General features: G+C 47.5%; 2 protein-coding genes across 4 annotated transcripts in view; one reads left to right on the top strand and one right to left on the bottom strand.

Moving 5' to 3' along the window:
- iqgap2 (IQ motif containing GTPase activating protein 2) overlaps positions 1 to 13454 on the bottom strand; it is a 27891-nt gene extending 14437 nt beyond the window's left edge. For both annotated transcript variants that reach the window (XM_084690568.1, XM_084690567.1), the window contains exons 1-6: positions 13151 to 13454; positions 10089 to 10188; positions 4479 to 4635; positions 3786 to 3863; positions 2664 to 2740; positions 55 to 122 (exon numbers count right to left, since the gene is read on the bottom strand). In XM_084690568.1, coding sequence (XP_084546694.1) covers positions 55 to 122; positions 2664 to 2740; positions 3786 to 3863; positions 4479 to 4635; positions 10089 to 10188; positions 13151 to 13196 — 526 coding nt within the window. In that variant the 5' untranslated portion in view covers positions 13197 to 13454. The remainder of the gene's footprint in view (positions 1 to 54; positions 123 to 2663; positions 2741 to 3785; positions 3864 to 4478; positions 4636 to 10088; positions 10189 to 13150) is intronic.
- Positions 12726 to 18146, top strand: LOC146232775 (arrestin domain-containing protein 3-like). 2 transcript variants are annotated; one of them, XM_084690570.1, is made up of 6 exons: positions 12726 to 12797; positions 15400 to 15457; positions 15623 to 15773; positions 15945 to 16038; positions 16230 to 16486; positions 16616 to 18146. In XM_084690570.1, the coding sequence occupies exons 2-6, from the start codon at positions 15453 to 15455 to the stop codon at positions 17213 to 17215; spliced, it is 1107 nt and encodes a 368-aa protein (XP_084546696.1). In that variant the 5' UTR covers positions 12726 to 12797; positions 15400 to 15452; the 3' UTR covers positions 17216 to 18146. The 2 variants fall into 2 exon arrangements, with proteins under 2 accessions (XP_084546696.1, XP_084546695.1); XM_084690569.1 differs by lacking the exon at positions 12726 to 12797 and adding an exon at positions 14405 to 14767.

Raw genomic sequence — 18146 nt, 5'->3', positions numbered from 1 at the left:
GGGGGTGGGATGTGGATGAGTCTGGTTGAGTTTGTCGGAGGGCTCGGTTCTTACCCGTGAAGGCCACTTTACCCAGCAGGTCCTGGATCTGCGGTGCGATGCCCAGCTTGTACAGATATAAGCTGAAAAGGAGCGGGGCAGGAGTTTGCGGTCAGAGGTCACGGTGGACGCTGGCACAGAATTGCGTTGTCCTACAACAGAGGGCAAGCTCCGGGAGTGAAAGGACCCCCGTCTCCCGCCCTCGTTGACGGTACCTCGCCACGCCGCGACTGCACTTCAACATGCTAAATGCTAACCTTCCTCCACACGCCCACGGTGAAGTAGCCCTATCAACCGCCCTGACATCTCCACAAGAGGGCAGCCCCGTGCTCAGGCACAACTCTTAAGGCGGAGACCTGTTTCAAGTCCGCCCAGGCACACACACACACACACACAGGTGGCGGGAAACGGCATTAAACTTTCATCCTCCCGCCGGCTCCCTGATACAGCGGCTGTAAATTATAGATAGCGCTAGCTGCGTGCCATCAGTCCTTCTGAATGAGGGGAGCGCATAGCAGCATACTGCACTGACATTTGACCCGTCAGTGTGTGTTTAGGCGTGTGTGTTTGTTTGCGTGTGTGTGTGTGTGTGTGTTTGCGTGTGTGTGCATAAACAAGGACACGGGCATCTCTCTGACCAGTGACTCCTCTGGGTGGTGCTAGCTGTGCTGACAGGGGGAAGTGGGAAGGCCGAAGACATTTGAGCCCTGGAGCCCAACACACGGGGACGGTTCGCTTCCACTGTGAACTGGAGCAAAACTGCTCTCTCCTCCTCTCACACTCCACACACACACACACACACTCCACACACACACGCAAGCAAGCATATCAGAAGCACCAGCCGATATCGCAAAATCAACATCAGAGCTCGGTGCCATTTCCTTGAATTTCCTCCGGGATTAACAATAAGGGGAATGACTGGAATTCGGCGTGGGGTCGAACACAAAAGAGCGGCGTTGGTCCTCCCTGGTTCTCTTTGTGTTGACGCTCCTCCGAGCCACCCTGCACTCCCTGTCCGCCCGCCCGCCAGGAAGGAAGAGCACGTGTGCGTGAGCGCCCGGCCGGGGAAGGAAGCCGCCGCTCGCGGCCCTGACCAAACACGACGGAGCGCAATGAAAACAAGGCGCTCAGCGGGCCTTGACTGTTTCGCTCTGTCGCTCTGAAGGCCTGGCCCGGCCCGAACGCTGGAAGCGGAGGGCCCGATTCGTTTTCACCGCTCGTTTTAAATAAACAGTGTCAGAGTGTCATTGCAGGGCTGGCATCCTTGGGGTGGATACGAGTTCTGCACTTTGTCCGCTACAGAGCCGAGGACCAGAGGACGTGCTGATTGGCTGGTGCTCTGAGGATGAGTAAATCAGTGTTCAAGAGGCACAGGATTAACAGTCCAATCAGAAGTGGCCAAACCTGTGACAGGACCTTGCAAAACTATATTGGGAACAACACAAGGCTTCCCAGTGCCATAACTCAGTGGCTTATCTATCCATCTATTTATCATCTGTCTATCACTTTCATCTCAACTGTTATAGCTCAGGGCCAACTTTGAACTGCACGTTGCTCGAGTTAGAGTGGGAAAGAGAGAGCCTGGATTCTGCTCCGGGCGTGACAGAGCCAACAGTGAGCGTTCCCCACAGGGACTCTGCTCTGGGACATGTCAGCAAACACAAGAAGACTTAAGAAGCAAACACACTCTGCGCTCGAGTTCAGCTGAACGAATGTTTCACTTCCTCTTTCAGATCACTGTGGACAGAGTCCACATGGCTATTAAAGGTGTTTCGCTTCCCACCTCGGAACAGGGAGGGTGGACATTTGAGAGCCATGAACCGAATACTGCACCGTGAGATGTCGAGAAGGCCCTTGAAGTGAGACTGGGAGGGAAAGGTAAACTCAGACTAAGGGGCCATCTGGCTTCCTTCTGCGGGCCTGATGGAGTGGAGGGACTATGTTGTGAGTGTGACATCATTCCGGAACCCTCCGGCGGAGCACAGGCAGCGCTGTATCATCCGCTCCGGCAGTATAGATAGCAGCTGCCTGTTGACAGGAAATGACTCAGAGCAGGCAGGAAGTTACCCATCTGTCCAAGAGGGGCGGGGTGTCTGGGACGATCCACGAGTATAGATAACATCCAATCACGAAAGCATGACCGCGTTTTGTAATAGCAAAGTGACGGACGCATTCCCAAATTGTTTCTCGAGGTGCGTACGGTCATTTGAAAGCGTCGCATGCCGATTTCGAAATCAGGTTGCCTTTCTATATACGACTTCCTTGGAAATCTTTCCAATATAACTGTTTGTGTTGTGTTATGTGTTTATTGTACCTATGTACTGTATGTGTTTGAGAGGCTCTGTACAGACAGTGGCGACACATTTCCTTGGAAAAGGACTGTAAACACTATTTTTGGAGTCACATGCAGTTTTGAGGCCAACGGGGCAGGTCATCCAAGGCTGTTGATACATCAAGGACTCCTATAATTACCAGCCAGAGGAGATTCCCTGTTGGAGCGCGAGGGGGAACGAGGGATGGAAATACAGCAGGTTTGCCCGACTGCGAGTAGGGGTTCTGGCTGCGGATTGAGTCGATAAATCTTGTCAGTTCTCTCTCTCTCTCTCTCTCTCTGGCTCTCTTACCTGAGCGCGTGTATGCAGTACACCACCTTGGGCATGTTTTTGCGATCGTACACGTCAGTCGTTTCGGGATAAAATATCTGAAAGCAGAAACCAGAGCGGCCATTAGTCATCCTTCTTTTTCTCAGAGCGTCCCTGACGGTCTTGAATGTGCTGGAACAGAGCCGTCTCTCTCATCCTGCCTGGAAGTACATCTAAATGATTTACTTAGGCCTTGCTAACTAGACAGCAGCAATGTAAAAACAATGACTCTTCGTCCCCAGCCCCAAAAATCAAACACTGAGGTCAGCGGTGGAAATCTTGACACCACAACCCCCCTGCAAGGGTTTATGTCACTTCTTCATTCTATGAAGAGTTGTCTTTAAAAATGTTGTTACTTTTGTAGTAAACTCCTGTGAAAGCTCATACGCCCCCATGTGCACACACACACACAGACACTTACAAGCAATGACAGAACCTCGGGTCACTAAGGTACTGAGAGCTTATCTAAGTTGTGAGAGAAAACTTGGGTTGAATTTGGGAACGCATGATGTGACATCGTTGCCCTTGGGTCTTTGCTATTCCTGATGCTTGTTTTTTTATACGCCTGAGTGCAGTCAACACATGTTGTTGTGTTTTGGTTTGTGTGAAAACGTTGACGGCGATAACATAGTCCCCACGTGAACGTGAATGGAATCCCAAATTGATTTGACAAGGTAAAGACAGGTCCCACTGCACTGCAGTAACAACTGGATGTTGATGATGATTGTACGGTAGCATTTTCCCAGCCATGTTAAACTCCCGAGGGAACATCCTTTGTATTTCAGCATCCATATCCAGCCAACAGACAGACACAGTCACAAAGGAGCACTGGAACACAGTGCTTTACTTAACTGGCTTGGTGAAAGTAATCAAAAACAGTGTGTGTGTTTTACGTTTATAAGAAAGGTGCGGCACCCTTCTTACACACACTACTGATAAGATAATGCCAGGAAAGGACATGCATTTAACTTGAATACCCTTGTCAAAACAACCCGACAATACATATTTATGGGTTGTCATCCATAAGGTTAATGGTGTGTTCGGGGAACAGCTTGCGTGCGCGCGCGTGTGTTTGTGTCTACCGCATGTATCCATTAGCCTTACCTTGGGCAGGCCCACTGACTCCATACCTCGGAGCCACTGGACGGTGTTGTCGGTGTGTCTGAAGTGGAGGCCTGTGCGCTGGAGGTAAACAGACGTATTAGATCCTGGCACACACACACACACAATCTTCAGCAAAGGCACTCACGGATCACGAGGGCAACTGGCGAGGTTGTTGCAGTGCAGCAGCAACAGATGTGGTGGTGGAAACATTTGACGAAAACGTCGTTACACTACCTACTGCCTTTTCTTTTAGAAAAATGAAGGAGAAAAAAAGAAAAAGTCTAACGGGGCGACGCGTGTGTGCAAGTGTATTTTAACTGCTGCCGGTTGTAACTTCATGGGTCCAACACCCCCCTCCCCCTCCCCCACCCCCTTCTCTATCTCGCTCTCTCAGGAGGAGCAGTCGACAGGAAGCAGGGATGTCTGCAATGAATCGGGGGATTACTGGCTTCCTGTCTGACACCATGGAGGTGTGGAGGAGACGAGGGGGAGGGGCAAGGGGCCGAGTCTGAGGGAAAACATGCATCAATGAAGTGAAACGGCGTTCCTAATCGAAGCCTCGACGAGACGCAGGTTAAAACCGAAAACAAACCAAATAGAAGAAGTCACCTCCCGATTCTAATACCCCTCGGGTTCAACTGCGAAGCTCCAGTGAGCAGTCTGCCGCCGCGAAAAGGAGTTTTAGAGACGCACCTTGTAGCGGGCCTGGTCTCGGTCGTAGATCCTCTTCTCGGAGACCGTCTTGGGGGCGAAGAACTTGGCCAGTTTGCCCAGGTACACCCCGTTCCTCAGCCCCTCCTCCAGCTCTGTGGTGGGGGGCAGGTCCTCCTCCAGACACGCCTCCATCCACCTGTGGGGGGGGGGGGGTGGGGGGGGGCAACAGCACAGAGGTCAGGGCAGGTCGAGGACGGGGAGACATTCTTGTGGGGTCACAGTACCTGGGTTAGGGATCGCTCAACGTCGACCGTGACCTTCTCGTCGGGGGGTGGGGGAGACGGCTGAGCAACACTCAGTGCTAGCTACTATCCTGTAGGATTATTTTCCTGGTCTGACTCTGAGTTTGCTGTATTGAGTAGTACCTCGAACAAAGGGGGTTAAATCAGTTCAACTAAAAAGGTCACGCTCCCAAACTAGACCCCCAACTTTGGACACGATGCCCAGCTCCTTTTCTTGGCTCCGAGCTAACTTACCCGTCAATAGCTAAAGGCGGTTGCCAAGGATATGGCGGCTACCAAACAAACAGAACCTTGGTCTGTCGATCACCTCGCAGGGCCTGAGACGAGGGAGCGGCGGCGTGCAAGTCTTATCGGACGCCCATGTTGGTCCTTGGCTGGTCAATATTGGCTTCACTGTCCCTGAGCCGTCATGCTGTTTTGTACATCTCAATTTCGTATCTGGATCTCGTATTAGGAGGTTGTGGTCGACTGTGGTCTGGTTAGACTGCTTTACGGCAGCTCTATTATCTATGAATGAATTTTCGGTTTTTCTATATTGTTTGTGTGTTCACATCTACTTCAACAACCCTAAGCAGGTGAATGAACCCTCCAGAATGTCTGCTTGACTGTCAGGGGTGAGGGCAGAGCCTAGGCATAATGTAGCTGCCCAGTGGGCCACTGCGCTGGCTACTGAAGAGATTGTGCGCAAAAGCACGCTCAACGGTTGGATTGTGGTGCATGTTGCGAATGTTGTGAACAAAAGCCATGAATTATCGTCAACCGTGTCCATGACTGTATGCATCATCCTTCCTGTTGCCTTGCAGTGCTGAAGGATTAGGCCAGTGTACATGAGTGTGTGTGTGAGAGAGTGTGTGTGTGTGTGTGTAGAGGGGGTGGGGGGGGGGGGCAAGTGGCTGAGTTTGTCCTCTGGGACTACAGTACAAGGCCAACTTACACACCTGGTACACAGGGAACATTCACATTCACACAAGACCTGCAGAGGACAAGGACTAGCTAACTAGCTAACTAGCTTCTGAGTAAAGTAAGACCGACACAGAGAAAAGTGTTTGAGCAGTTAATGAGACACGGGGGTTCTTATTTGGAGGGACTAAGTGGCTGTGTTTGTTTCCAGGCCTAAAAATTCACACGAGCGCTATGACGACTGAAGCGAAAGCCTCAGATTTAGCGCCAGTTTCACACCGTATGGCGGGAGCCAGCACCCGCTTCCTGGTGTAATGTCTCACTGCGTTCCATCAGGTCAAACAGTGACTTGATTAACACGGGACTAATGATCCAACACAAGGACAACCCAACCATACGACCATCAGCAGACACAGGATCAGGGTAGGGAATATCCTTGTACACGTGTGGACATTCATTCTGCCCGGTGGTCAAAAGCGGGTCTACTGACTACTAGCCTAGTTCAGTAGACTGGTCAACAAGGTATGCGTTTGTACGCCATTTTTTCCCTGCTTTATGGAGATTCACTCTCTGAGCAGTGTAACGGGCATGTTGGCCTAACGTTTTTCTTACCATGTGACTTTCAATTCACTCTTTCATGGAGGGGGGGTGACCTTCCCTCCTGCGAGTGTGTCATGCTCCTGTCTAAACACCCCCACACACACACACACAGCCTTGTTTGTGCTAATAAGAGTGTGCGGAGGATGTGGGGGAGGGGGGGGGCACAGCAGACGTGACACTGTCTAAACACGCATCAGCATGCTCCGACTATCAACTAACACACCCACACAACACACCGTCCCCTCCATCAACACGAACCCATTTGGTTCCTCAAATGAGCCGGTAGGCTAACCACAACAAACGGCGAGGAGAGCCGGTGATGTCAGGTCAGGTCTTCACACCAGTCTCTGCTACACTTCACCGCCGTGGGTTTGTTGTGGTTGATGTCACTCGCTTTTCTTTTTGTCACAATGACTCTTACCTTGATGCCGTGGCCCAAGATATTGGCTTCTACTGTACTATCAAAGGCCAGAGGAAGGACATGAAACATGGATGGACCGGGAGATCCCTCCTGTCCTCAGCCCAGGTCCTCCACACAGCCTGCAGACGAACTGCTGGCACAGTGGGGATCTATGGGATTTCTTGACTTCACTCTGACAGCATGGTGGGATTCAGCCTCGTGGACAAAAGGCTGGGTATAGCAGCCAACTGTGTTGCTGCAGGCATGTAGGGGGCTTGTGATATTGAGAGGAAGGGAGAGAAACAATATTCATGGGGGAAGTGACAAGAATAGCCGTGCCTCTTGACCCAGGCAAAACATGAAAGAAAACAAAGAAAAGAAACTGGAAAATGAAGTTTAGAACCAAACACATGCAGGTCTGTTTTGGCTGAATCAAGACTTTGTAGAACAGCTACCGGGATCAGCTAGACACAGTGAAATCTGATCCCAAACGGCCTACACGATATGCAAGGCCAGTCTGTCCCCAAGGAAATCAACAGTTACCTTGTGATTCTGGAACTAAGTGAAAAAAGCCCTGGGCTTTGGGTCTTTTTCCATGTTTACGTATCCAGCTCCCATTACACAGAGTTGTCAAGCCTTCACAAATCTCAAATGTGGTCTTCACAAATCTCAAATGAGGGCTTAAAGTAAACAGTATCGCTGCCGTTTAGGGAAGGACAAAGGTTCTCCGGGAGGGTAGAGCGTTGGTGTCCCGAGTTCCTCGGGTGTGTCGGGCGGTCGCACTTGAGCGCTGACGCGACGTTCATCGGAGGACCTGGAAGCGGGCCGCGGCCGCTGGCCGGGACACCCGACTGAGAGGAGGAGAGCCCCAACCAGCCTGGAGCTGGCCAAAGGATGACTAAACCAGGACTCTGAATAGGGAGGTTGTGAGCGGGGAGGTTGTGTAGGAGTTTGAAGGGTGAGGTAAAGCGGAATGCCTTCACAGTGCCTGCCTGATGACCCTGAACCCTTTAGGGTGGACTGGCCGGTTGGACACAGAGGGAGAGCACCCACAGGCCTGCTTTGGAAAACAGCTGATGCAGAAAAAGGAGAGAAAGTGGAAGGGTCTTAGAGGGGCTGCAAGCGAAAGAGGGAGGCAAAGAAGGGGGAACAGAAGCGGTTAAGGAAAGAGGGAGAGGACAGGGGAGAGCAGGAAATAACACCACGACAGCTCCAAGTGGGTCTCTCTCTGAAGGTCCACTTCCTGCCGTTGAACAATGTGGCAGGGTTGCAACAGTCTGATGGTGCACAACCACCGCAGCCATGTTTACAGCCCCCCCCCCCCCCGCCAGGCCTTCCTGTCATTGTAAAACCTTGAGCCAGGCCAAACCATTATGTGGGCCACAGGGAAGCTGGAAATGTCAGTCCCACACCAGCAGTATATTAGGAAGCATGTTACACTGCTAAGCAGATTGCCACTACAGGTTGTTAATTACTGCAATTCTGAAAACCCGGATCCTGTTGTGAGATTTTGAACGATTAGCAAGGCTGCTTAGTGGCAATTACAGTTTTATAATGGCAATCGGATTCAACTACCTAAAGCTGGAAACTGTTGCATGAAAGAGAACTGTGTGTCCAAAGAAACTGGTGAAAAATAAATCAATGGAAAAAAAAGAACTTGATTCCCTATCTGAAAAGAAAAAAAACGGACTGTTTACTCAACGCTGCAGGTACAAAGTCTCCGAAGTTGAAACCACAGACCGTTTGTGTGTGTGTGTGTGTGTGTGTGAGAGTGAGTGAGTGAGTGAGTGAGTGAGTGAGTGAGTGAGTGAGTGAGTGAGAGAGAGAGAGACAGACAGACAGACAGACAGAGGGGGAGAGAGAAAGACAGAGAGCGAGAAAGACAGAGAGCGAGAGAGAGAGAGAGAGAGAGAGAGAGAGAGAGAGAGAGAGAGAGAGAGAGAGAGAGAGAGAGAGAGAGAGAGAGAGAGAGAGTGTGTCGTCCAGATGACGGGTAAAAGTCTGCATCACTGGTGGCACACGCCATGCGGCTACCAGCATCCCCTTGCCACTGCACTGAGACCACGCAACCCCTGTGGTCGCCTCAGCTAGCATACTGCCTTCAGTCAGCCTCTGCAGTCAGAGCAGCGAACCCGGGTCGTGCAAGGAGCACATTACCACCAGTTCCAGATGTACAATCATGGAGAACATGTACAAGGGCAAAAAGACACTTTGCGTTCCTCGAACATTGTGAAGCGGTTTCTCTCGAGGTGTACTCTAACCTACCCTTTACCAGTGACACTTCCTGACTTCTGACTCTGAGAGCAGAGCGGGGTTAGGCTGTGTGGGTCCTAATCCTATGCCCTCTCTCGGAATTAGGCTTATTAGTAGCTAGCGCTGTAATCTACAGCTGTAATCTTAATCCCAGATGACAGGCTTCCCAGAATAGAGGCTCGGCCACAGGCTGAGGAGAAACGGGAAGTTGAGTTTTACTGGGAGGAAACAACACAGGAAGTGAGGTGTGTGTATGTGTGTGTTTGGCATGTGTGGGGGAGGGTCGGTGGCCATTGAGTGTACTGGGAAGGGGTTGAAATGATGGTCGGCATGAGGTTAAGCAGGAACTAAAAGGGGTTCACCACGTTGACTTGACACATATGACTTTCTGTGGCAACTTCCTATAGCACTCGCAGTATCGTCGGAGAGATGCAACTATCACACGGGCCGCTGTGAATTGCAAAAAAGACTATCTTGGTGATGATCGGAACAAGGCGCCATGGAGTGAATCCACTAGAACTGCCTCATGGTGCGACACTGTTCTGTGAAGCATAGCCCTGACGGTTATACAGTCTCCAGGTCATAAAACTACAGACATAGTCTTTTAACAGAGTAAAGTCCAAACTGTTCAGTGGAGAAAGGCTAACTTAATGGCTTTTAGCTGAGGAGGGATCGGAGATTTGGAGGCATACAAGATCTCGAGAACTTTGACCTCACCACCCACCGCTCCCCCATTTCCCCAGGGAGGTAACCATGGTGACAGATAGAGCCCGCTCGCTAGATGAGGTTTGCGATTACTCTTTGGTGCATGAAAGCTGCAGAAAGGGTGGGGCGGTCCCAGACACACCGCGCCAAAACGGGCCGCACTTCCTGTCAGGTGACGCGGCGCATTCGTGGGGACAACAGGACGTGGCAACGGGTGAGCATAAGGACTCAAAGTGAAAGCAGAGAAGTTTCAGGCTCGCGGCCTGAAACGAAACCGCGAATCCGTTTGAAAAACGGGGTTCAGCGCGGTCACGCCGGCACGTTTTCCCCCAAACTCACAGACCTCTCCGTCATTCTCCTCCAGCTTCTCTTCCCCTCCCTCCCTTCTCTCCCATCTCATCCCCCTCCACACACACACACACAGAGGGAACGCCCCCCCTTTAGACCCTCCCCTTCCTCCCAGCCCTGTGTGGTGGAGCCCAGCCTTACCGCTTGGCCTCCTCCAGGTGACACAGGTACTCGTAGGCGATGTTCTGCCGGCGCCTCTCGTCCATCTCCTCGGCCGAGAGCCTCTCGTCATCCTGGATGGCTGGCGGGGAGAAAGAAAAGCAAGCTATGGGAACCAGGCGAATGACTGTCAAAGAGTTTGGATGGATTACAGGAGATGGGTTTTAACTGGTTAGTGTCAACAATGCTGTGGTCTGATTGGGCGGATGCGGGGACCGTTGGGCAATCGGACGACTGCGGCGCGGACTGTGGCACAACGCGTTCCAAACATGACAGAAGGGAGGGATGTCTTCATAGGGGGACATGTTTGGTTTCGGCTGAACTCTCCCAAAAGGTTAAAGCCGAGCAGATGCTCAGTTCTGCATCTGTGGGGGGACGTTCAACGTTCCCCAGCACTTTTGAACATTATGGATGTATTAGAAAGTGTCACTGTGGGACCATGCAAAACCACTTTCTAACTTCCTCCCAAACAAACCAGTCTCAAACTCTGGGGGTCTATCCTTCTGTATTTGACTCCCCTAGCCCTGGGTGAAGGTGCAGAGTACGTCGACATCTCAGCGCTAGGGATAGACCCGCATCTGTCGATGCTGCATGGGAAAGAAATCTGGTTCCCGGTTTCACAAGTGACTTCTGCAGAGTTGACCTTTTACGAGATGACTAATGAGGTTCATTCCCCCTGGCTCTCCACCACCCCCTTAATCCAATTAGATCCCTTTATTTCTGGCTGAGTGGAGCCCTAGTCCTGGTTTTGGTACAGCCCCAGGAGTCGAATCCAGTATACCTTGAGGCCAAGTGGCAGTGTCTATGGTATGTTGGGGTCTATGTGAGTTAATGAACAAACACCAACAATTTTAGAGGCTTCCTTGTGAGTTTACAGATCATTATCAGCAATGAAGAGCTAAACTATGGACTGATTGATCAGCACAAGCCTCGGTGATTGGAGCGTGGGTCAAGCTATAGGCTCCTGTTATTCCCTCACTAGTCTAGACTATATTGACATCAAGATTAGCTCTTAGGACAGCAGGGCTCTCAGACACAGCTCTTTCAGTGAAGGTCCACTTCAATACGTGATAAGACAGGATTCTTGCTGACACGGTGCCTCACTGTTCAATGGGCGGAACCTTCATCCACTCCCCCTGGTGTGCCGAGTCGCCTGTTTACACCCTGGCCAGCCATGCCAGGCTAACAAATCCCCACAGACTTAATTAAGGCCCATCAGTTCTGTCATATGAGAGTCAGGGACTCTGTGGCTAACTCCAGTGACTCACTGGAAGGGTACAACCAGGGTGACATGCAGGAAGCTCTGACAGCAGCAATACAACAGACGCCACCACAACTCTACTTCTCGCCAGGTATTATGGCTGGACGTGATGTAGGCTCGGCCTTCAGGTCTCAAAGAGTCCCTGCCGAACACACACCACGACGCACGTGTTCTGTGACAGGCAGACAGTCCACGATACACACGCACACTGAGCCTGACACACAAACACACATTTCCTCACACGCACACGTCCAGTACATAATCCCCGAGCCTCACACATAGTCCCTGACACACACATGCTTAATCCCCGACAAACACAAAGACACAGTCTCGGACGCACACGCATAAAATAGTCTCTGACACACACATGATCCCTGACACCCACAGACATAGACCCTGAAACACACACACACACACAGTTCCAGACACACACAGACTGTGCAACTCAGGGTTCTCCGTCCCCAGGCTGTGTGTCCGTCACCCTGAAGGCCGCTGGCCCAGCTGTGTGACCGAAGAGGACGTGGCTGTGTAAACACTCGCCCCGGAGGCGTGGGATCCCCAGCACAGCCATTGGACACGCTCCACACTGACAAACGGACACATACTTCTTGAAAGGCCTGCACAGCCAGAGCTATGGACGAGGTTTATATTTGATCTGATGGACTAGCTGTCAGAGCATGGCTGGATGTGATTTGTGAGCACCATGTTGACGTGGTCCTTTGTTTGGGGGATGCATTGGAGTGAACCCAAGGCTACAGGGAGCAACAAATCAAGTTAAACTATGCAAAAGTCTAATGAAGGACTCCATAACCCAAGGTTGCCCCTAGCATAATTAGGTTTGCAGTTTAAATATTTTGGGTTAGGGATAAACCTCAGCGTTGCTCTACTCCCTGGTAAGGAGGTTTAGGGTGGATAAGGCCAGCATTGACCCTCATTGGAGTTTTAAAGGCACTCATCAGCACCATAAGAATCCTGCCAATAACAAACAATCCATTTCCATGTATTAAAAAGACACGCACCAATACCTTGGTCCCATGGAGAAAGGCAGGGTTCATGTTAAACCAGTAAACATGTTCTCTCACTCTGACAAGGTTGAGAAATGTGGAGATTTACACTTTGGATCCAAATTCATCTCTTTGTCAAATGATACCATACTGCTGAAGTAGCTAAAGGCAATCGCTTGATTATAGACTGTACTTTGAAAGCACACCTTTGCAATTTAAGACATTTTAACGATATATTGACTCAAATTCCTGGGATAGCCCACTCATGCTGAAGTCAGGTGTGCTTTTCTTAACGAAGGTTATAGACAAAGTTAATGGTTAACATCACAGAAAAGTTCGTGACTGTTTCACATAGTTGACAGATCAACGAACTTTTCTGTGATGTTATCCATTAAGGCTGTCACACGGCACTCGACGGGCAGAAAGGTAATAAATATGTATTTTCTTGAAAGCAAATATTATGTAGCCTAATTCGGCTATGGGCCAATCATCTATTTTAACATCCGTGTGAGTGTTATGGCATTCTAGCATAATCCACGGAGAACTCAACACACAATGAAATCATCCTGAGATGCGACGTCAGTTTAAGAATTTTTTGAAACCGTAACATTGATAATTATGTTGGCCTTCTAGTATGGAAGATGCTTGAACACCTGTGGCTGGTTTGACATTCCGCTACATACTGCGCCTTACTTGATACCTGCGCTTCCTAACAGACTACGTCTATTTGCCATACAATTTATGAAACATACAGACACCCTACCATGTTTTGTACTTACATCCATAATGTGGCTTGAGAGAATTGGCGTTGTCTTCATAGTACATCCTGGCTTGGTTGAACTAAAGCTATTTCCTAATGAGAATCGCAACTAACTTAGCAGCAAACCATATGCGTGCGCGTTTAGTATAATATGTTTAGCTAAATTTAAAGAAAGCGTCCGAAACGAGGTTAGAAAATAACTTTTTAAAGTTAATGTTCAACTGAAAGCACCATATGTCTCATGTCAATGGCAAAGCATATGCCACCTTATCTCGACTCATGACGGAAAACGTCCTCTTGTCAACTTGCTCCAGTCTATGTAGCCTACTGGATCTGTCACTGTGCGCTGCGCTCAGATCAGGAACAGCAGAACCATTATCAACCCTTACACCACCTGGTGGTCACCTCACCTGGTAGTGAACCAAATCAATGGGCGTCTTGAAGAGGGAGAGGAGAGCCCATCTTCACATGTAATAGGCTCTATGCAAGTTATAAGTTGTAATAGTACATTTTGCGTCTTTTAATACATTTTGTGTCTACTAATACTAAACCTATACGTTTATAGGAACCAAAGATAGGCCGACTAACAACTTCGCCAAGACTAGATAAGACAAATCTGCTGCCCACAATGCAGTGTCTTGATATTGGTACTGATTCGTATTTTTAGTTGGATCCTTTGGAAAGCCATATATATCCCTAAATGTAAGTAGGCCTATTAGCTATAGGTGCGGTATTAACAGGGCATTATGTTATTGATGGTTTGGTTTAGGCTACAGTTCTGCCGCGGCATCACTACTTTAATAAACGGGTACAGGTCAATGGGTCAGTGGTAGAGCATTTGATAGACGTTTGCAGATCAAGGTCGCAGGCTCAAAATATATGGAGCTAAATCAGGGCCATATGTTTTGTTAATTCGAAAAATAAATCTTTAGTCGAAAAACTAAAGCTTGACATTAAAAATTTAAGTTTTGGTCTTAAATTTCAAAAATAAAACCATGTATTCGAAAAGAAATTAGTGTACCAATTTTTTTTCATGTTGAATAAAATTTCGATTAAATTCTGGAATTATTTTGAATAAGCTATTAATTTGCATTTTTCACTTTCATATTTTCACATATTTTCACATTTCCAGATTTAAAGAATAATTTTTATTTAGCCTAATATTAGAAAACACTGAGCTATAATTTACAGTTATTTTGCAATGCAGAAAATGTTCTGGGGTAAACAACACTAGGTGGCAGTAGTATGCTTTTACATTCTTGTGTCCCTTTTATTTCGTCCGCTACCAGTCCCACAACCGAGACTCAAAAAACTGGAATTTGGGTCGCGCTGGACAATTATTAGTTATTGAAGTACACAACAGTTTCGTTTCCCTTGGAAATGCCTTCCGTAAAGGATCTACTATTGAGTTACGATGCCATTAATGAACAGAGAACGTTCTCGGAGGGGGATTGTATAACGGGGAGAGTCACTTTACAATTAGAAAAAGAGACCAAGATTCAAAGCCTTTGTATTAAAGCTAAATGCGATGCAAATGTACGTTGGACACAAAAACGTAATGACAAAACCCACAGCTATACTTCGCACGAAAGATTTTATAAGCTTAAAGATTTAATGATTCAAGAAACTTCGAATGGTAAGGATCTGTTGACGCAATCAACCATATGAGGGCGTATCTTGGGTTATGCCATACATAGCCTGTGCAGTAAATATGCTGGAAATGTAGGCTAATGTATGTCTATGAAATACAATTGTCCATGAAAATGCACAGTATTAAAATAACTGAGATTGTGTGAAAGTTTACCACTGGTAGCCTAAAAGCAAAGAGACTTAGAAGACTTAGTATAGTTAGTAGACCTATGTCTTCCAATGCCTATAGATTTCGAAGTCGGATAGGAACCAGTGGTTAGGCGAAGCCAAATAGGATTCCATGGAGAGTTTGGTGTGTGCGATTTGTTTGGACGGCTAATGCACAACATTGAACCTCTGCTAATTTTAATACAAAACTATCAAGTCAAATATGTAGCCTACTATCGGATGTACGCTATTTACCTCGACAGTGACCGGAAAAAGAAAACAGGTGTTATCCGGGCAAACGGAATAAGCGAGGGGTCATCATCATGCAGCAAGAATCAGTGGGCCTATTAAGCTATTCGTCAAGACGATAAGCTTGTTGGACTTGTTGGAATTTTGTCTATTATTTACTGTCAAGCAAATCATGCAACACCTGCCTGCAATATATAAATATACATAACGTTTGTTTCACAGAGAATGTGCTTCCCCGTGGAACTCATGTCTTTCCGTTTAGCCTCCGAATACCCATGGGGTGAGTAGAAAAGTGAGAAGGGATTAGGACAATGATCACTGACAGTAATCATAAATATCATCACATTAATCTAAACCTGATTGGAGGCATTTACACTTGTTTTCCTTAAACCTTGAACGACCAAGCTACAACTACTGTCACCGTTTTTATATTATTTTTTAACAGAAGCATACCATCATCATTCAGAGGTTGCCATGGGAAGGTAGTACACAAGCTAGAAACTGTACTGAGCAGAAGTTGGAAGATGAACCGCACAGAAACTCAGGAATTAAACTTTGTCTCCAAGTCTAACATGAATTACACTGGCCCACTTATGGTATGTACATTATAGTCCTATTAATAACCCCAAAGTGTCTTTAAAAACACACACAAAATATTGAGTGTTTAGATCATTATTCTATGAAGATGAGTGGATCTTTGGACTGTAGTATTTTCTGTAAATTGTAAATAGTCTTACTAATAATGTTGTCCATGCACACCTCTGAAGTCTCCTCAGGTTCTTGCAATAGAAAAGGACTTCACCTTCTCCTCAGGAAAAATCAACATGGACGTCCATATCGAAAAGATGGGTTTTAAACTAGGTAACACATTCGACATCTCCAGAGTTAACATTGAATATCTGTAGTTATTATTTATTTGCATGGGCCATGCAAATAGAATGCGGACACAGTTCCATCACGGATATGTACCGACATCCACTAAAGTGACAAACACAGACTTGTATTTCACATGTCCCAGATCATCAATTCATCCATTGATTCCTTTGCTGCAGGTGAAGTGGTGCATGTCCGTGCCAACATTGACAACTCTTCTTCCAAAGCACTTACACCCAAATTCAGCCTGACTCAGACAGTGGTGTTCATGGCTCAAGGCTCCAGAAATGTTAATAAGAATACAATCTTTAAAGCTGTTGGGGACTGCATCTCCGGAAACACCCAACAGACTCTTAATGTGGCTTTGAAGATTCCTGCTGACCAACCTCTGACCATTCGAAATTGTAACAACATCACAGTAGAGTACAAGCTAAAGGTAAGTTGCACTTAATGGTGGGGGTCTTTAGGAGTTCATTTCCATGATCCATATCTCAATAGATATCAGAAAACTCATACAAAGATAACTAATACCGTATTTTTGTGTTTGTTTCGATTTGATTTATAGGTGTATTTGGATATCAGTTTTCACCGAGATCCAGAGGTGAAGTTTCCCATGGTTCTCATACCTGTTGACTACCAAGCAAACATGGGTGGAGCAATGGGATCAAACCCTTCTGGGGTCCCAATCTACAGTGACTTCTCCACCCTTGCTGAATTTGGACCACACCCTCAACCACAACAATCCCCTTACCCATTGGCCCCCACATCTCATTCACCACGTAAAGTCATTCATCCACCCCCTGCCCCCATGTATAACCCTACCCCGTATGGTCCAGTGTACAACCCTACCCCAACTGCCCCCATGTACAACCCTACCCCAACTGCCCCCATGTACAACCCTACCCCAACTGCCCCCATGTACAACCCTACCCCAACTGCCCCCATGTACAACCCTACCCCAACTGCCCCCATGTACAACCCTACCCCAACTGCCCCCATGTACAACCCTACCCCAACTGCCCCCATGTACAACCCTACCCCAACTGGCCCCCTGTACTCTTCCCCATATGAGGCATCAAATTTGGAGCTACCCCCTTCTTATTCCTTCCTGTTCAGTCCGTCTACACCTCAGTCAGATCCTCCGAGCTACAATGATGCCAAATAGACTTCTGAACCGCCTCAAAAATGTGTCCAACACGCACCTCGGTGTTGTGACTGTTAAGCAGATGTGTATGTGTCGGTTTCAACAGATGTCATGGAGAAGTTACATTCTACATATGCCTTACTGAAAAGCTTGCCATATAACCCATAGTGTCAAATAACTGTAATTGGTACATTGGTATTGGTATCATTTGGTTAATGTTAATACACTGTTCAGTTTCCCATCTTCCTTTAAACATAGGGGAATAGTTTGGGTTGTTTGGGCAATATTAAAACCCCCACACTAATTAGACGTTACATTCTAAATATGCCTTACTGAAGAGCTTGCCATTGGCCAGTAGAATCTGTAGCAGCTTTGCAGTTTACTGGCTTCACTGGGTACTGTACAGTCTGTGTCAAATGTATGTGTTAACAATACTAACAGGTAAAACATTTCAACTATGTATTTTATTTACTAACAACTAACAAAAGTCTACATTGGATCTTAGTAGACAAAACAAACAAAAAAAGATGTGTTGCACTGCAGTCAAACAAAAGCATGTCATGGGCTACATTGTTATATTTCACTGAAATGTGCCTTAGCTGTACAACATATCTGACGTGGTAGTGTAGCATGGAAGGAAACCTGACTGACGATGTACAAATGTTCAATATCACCCATTTCCAGGGGATCATGTGGCACGTGCGTTTGTATGTAAATACCATTTTACAATGCAAAGAGAAATGCAGCTGATAAATATCAGTCCCCACCCACACTGTGTGATGGTGTCTTAGTGTCTCAGCGTACAAATACAATTTCATTTCAGCTACCAAAAGACTGTGGGCTTTTATGTGGTCATTGGTAACCTTGTTTGTAAAAAGGTCTGTCCAAATACATGGTTTTGACCATTGTAATCTTTATCATAATAAAATAAAGCAACGTAGGCCTATATATT

This window comes from Hypomesus nipponensis, chromosome 24 (genome assembly GCF_054491055.1).
Source record: "Hypomesus nipponensis isolate SF chromosome 24, ASM5449105v1, whole genome shotgun sequence".
NCBI classification, from domain to species: Eukaryota; Metazoa; Chordata; class Actinopteri; order Osmeriformes; family Osmeridae; genus Hypomesus; species Hypomesus nipponensis.
The sequence above is the reverse complement of the archived record's forward strand: the minus strand, read 5'-3'. Positions and strand labels throughout refer to the sequence as shown.

What these genes read in the sequence shown, in the direction of transcription:
- LOC146232775 (XM_084690569.1), top strand. Translation starts at nt 14,512, where the DNA reads ATGCCTTCCGTAAAGGATCTACTATTGAGTTACGATGCCATTAATGAA. An exon ending in GATTCAAGAAACTTCGAATG is followed by an intron (nt 14,768 to 15,399) that starts GTAAGGATCTGT and finishes TTTGTTTCACAG; the next exon opens with AGAATGTGCTTCCCCGTGGA. An exon ending in ATTACACTGGCCCACTTATG is followed by an intron (nt 15,774 to 15,944) that starts GTATGTACATTA and finishes ACACCTCTGAAG; the next exon opens with TCTCCTCAGGTTCTTGCAAT.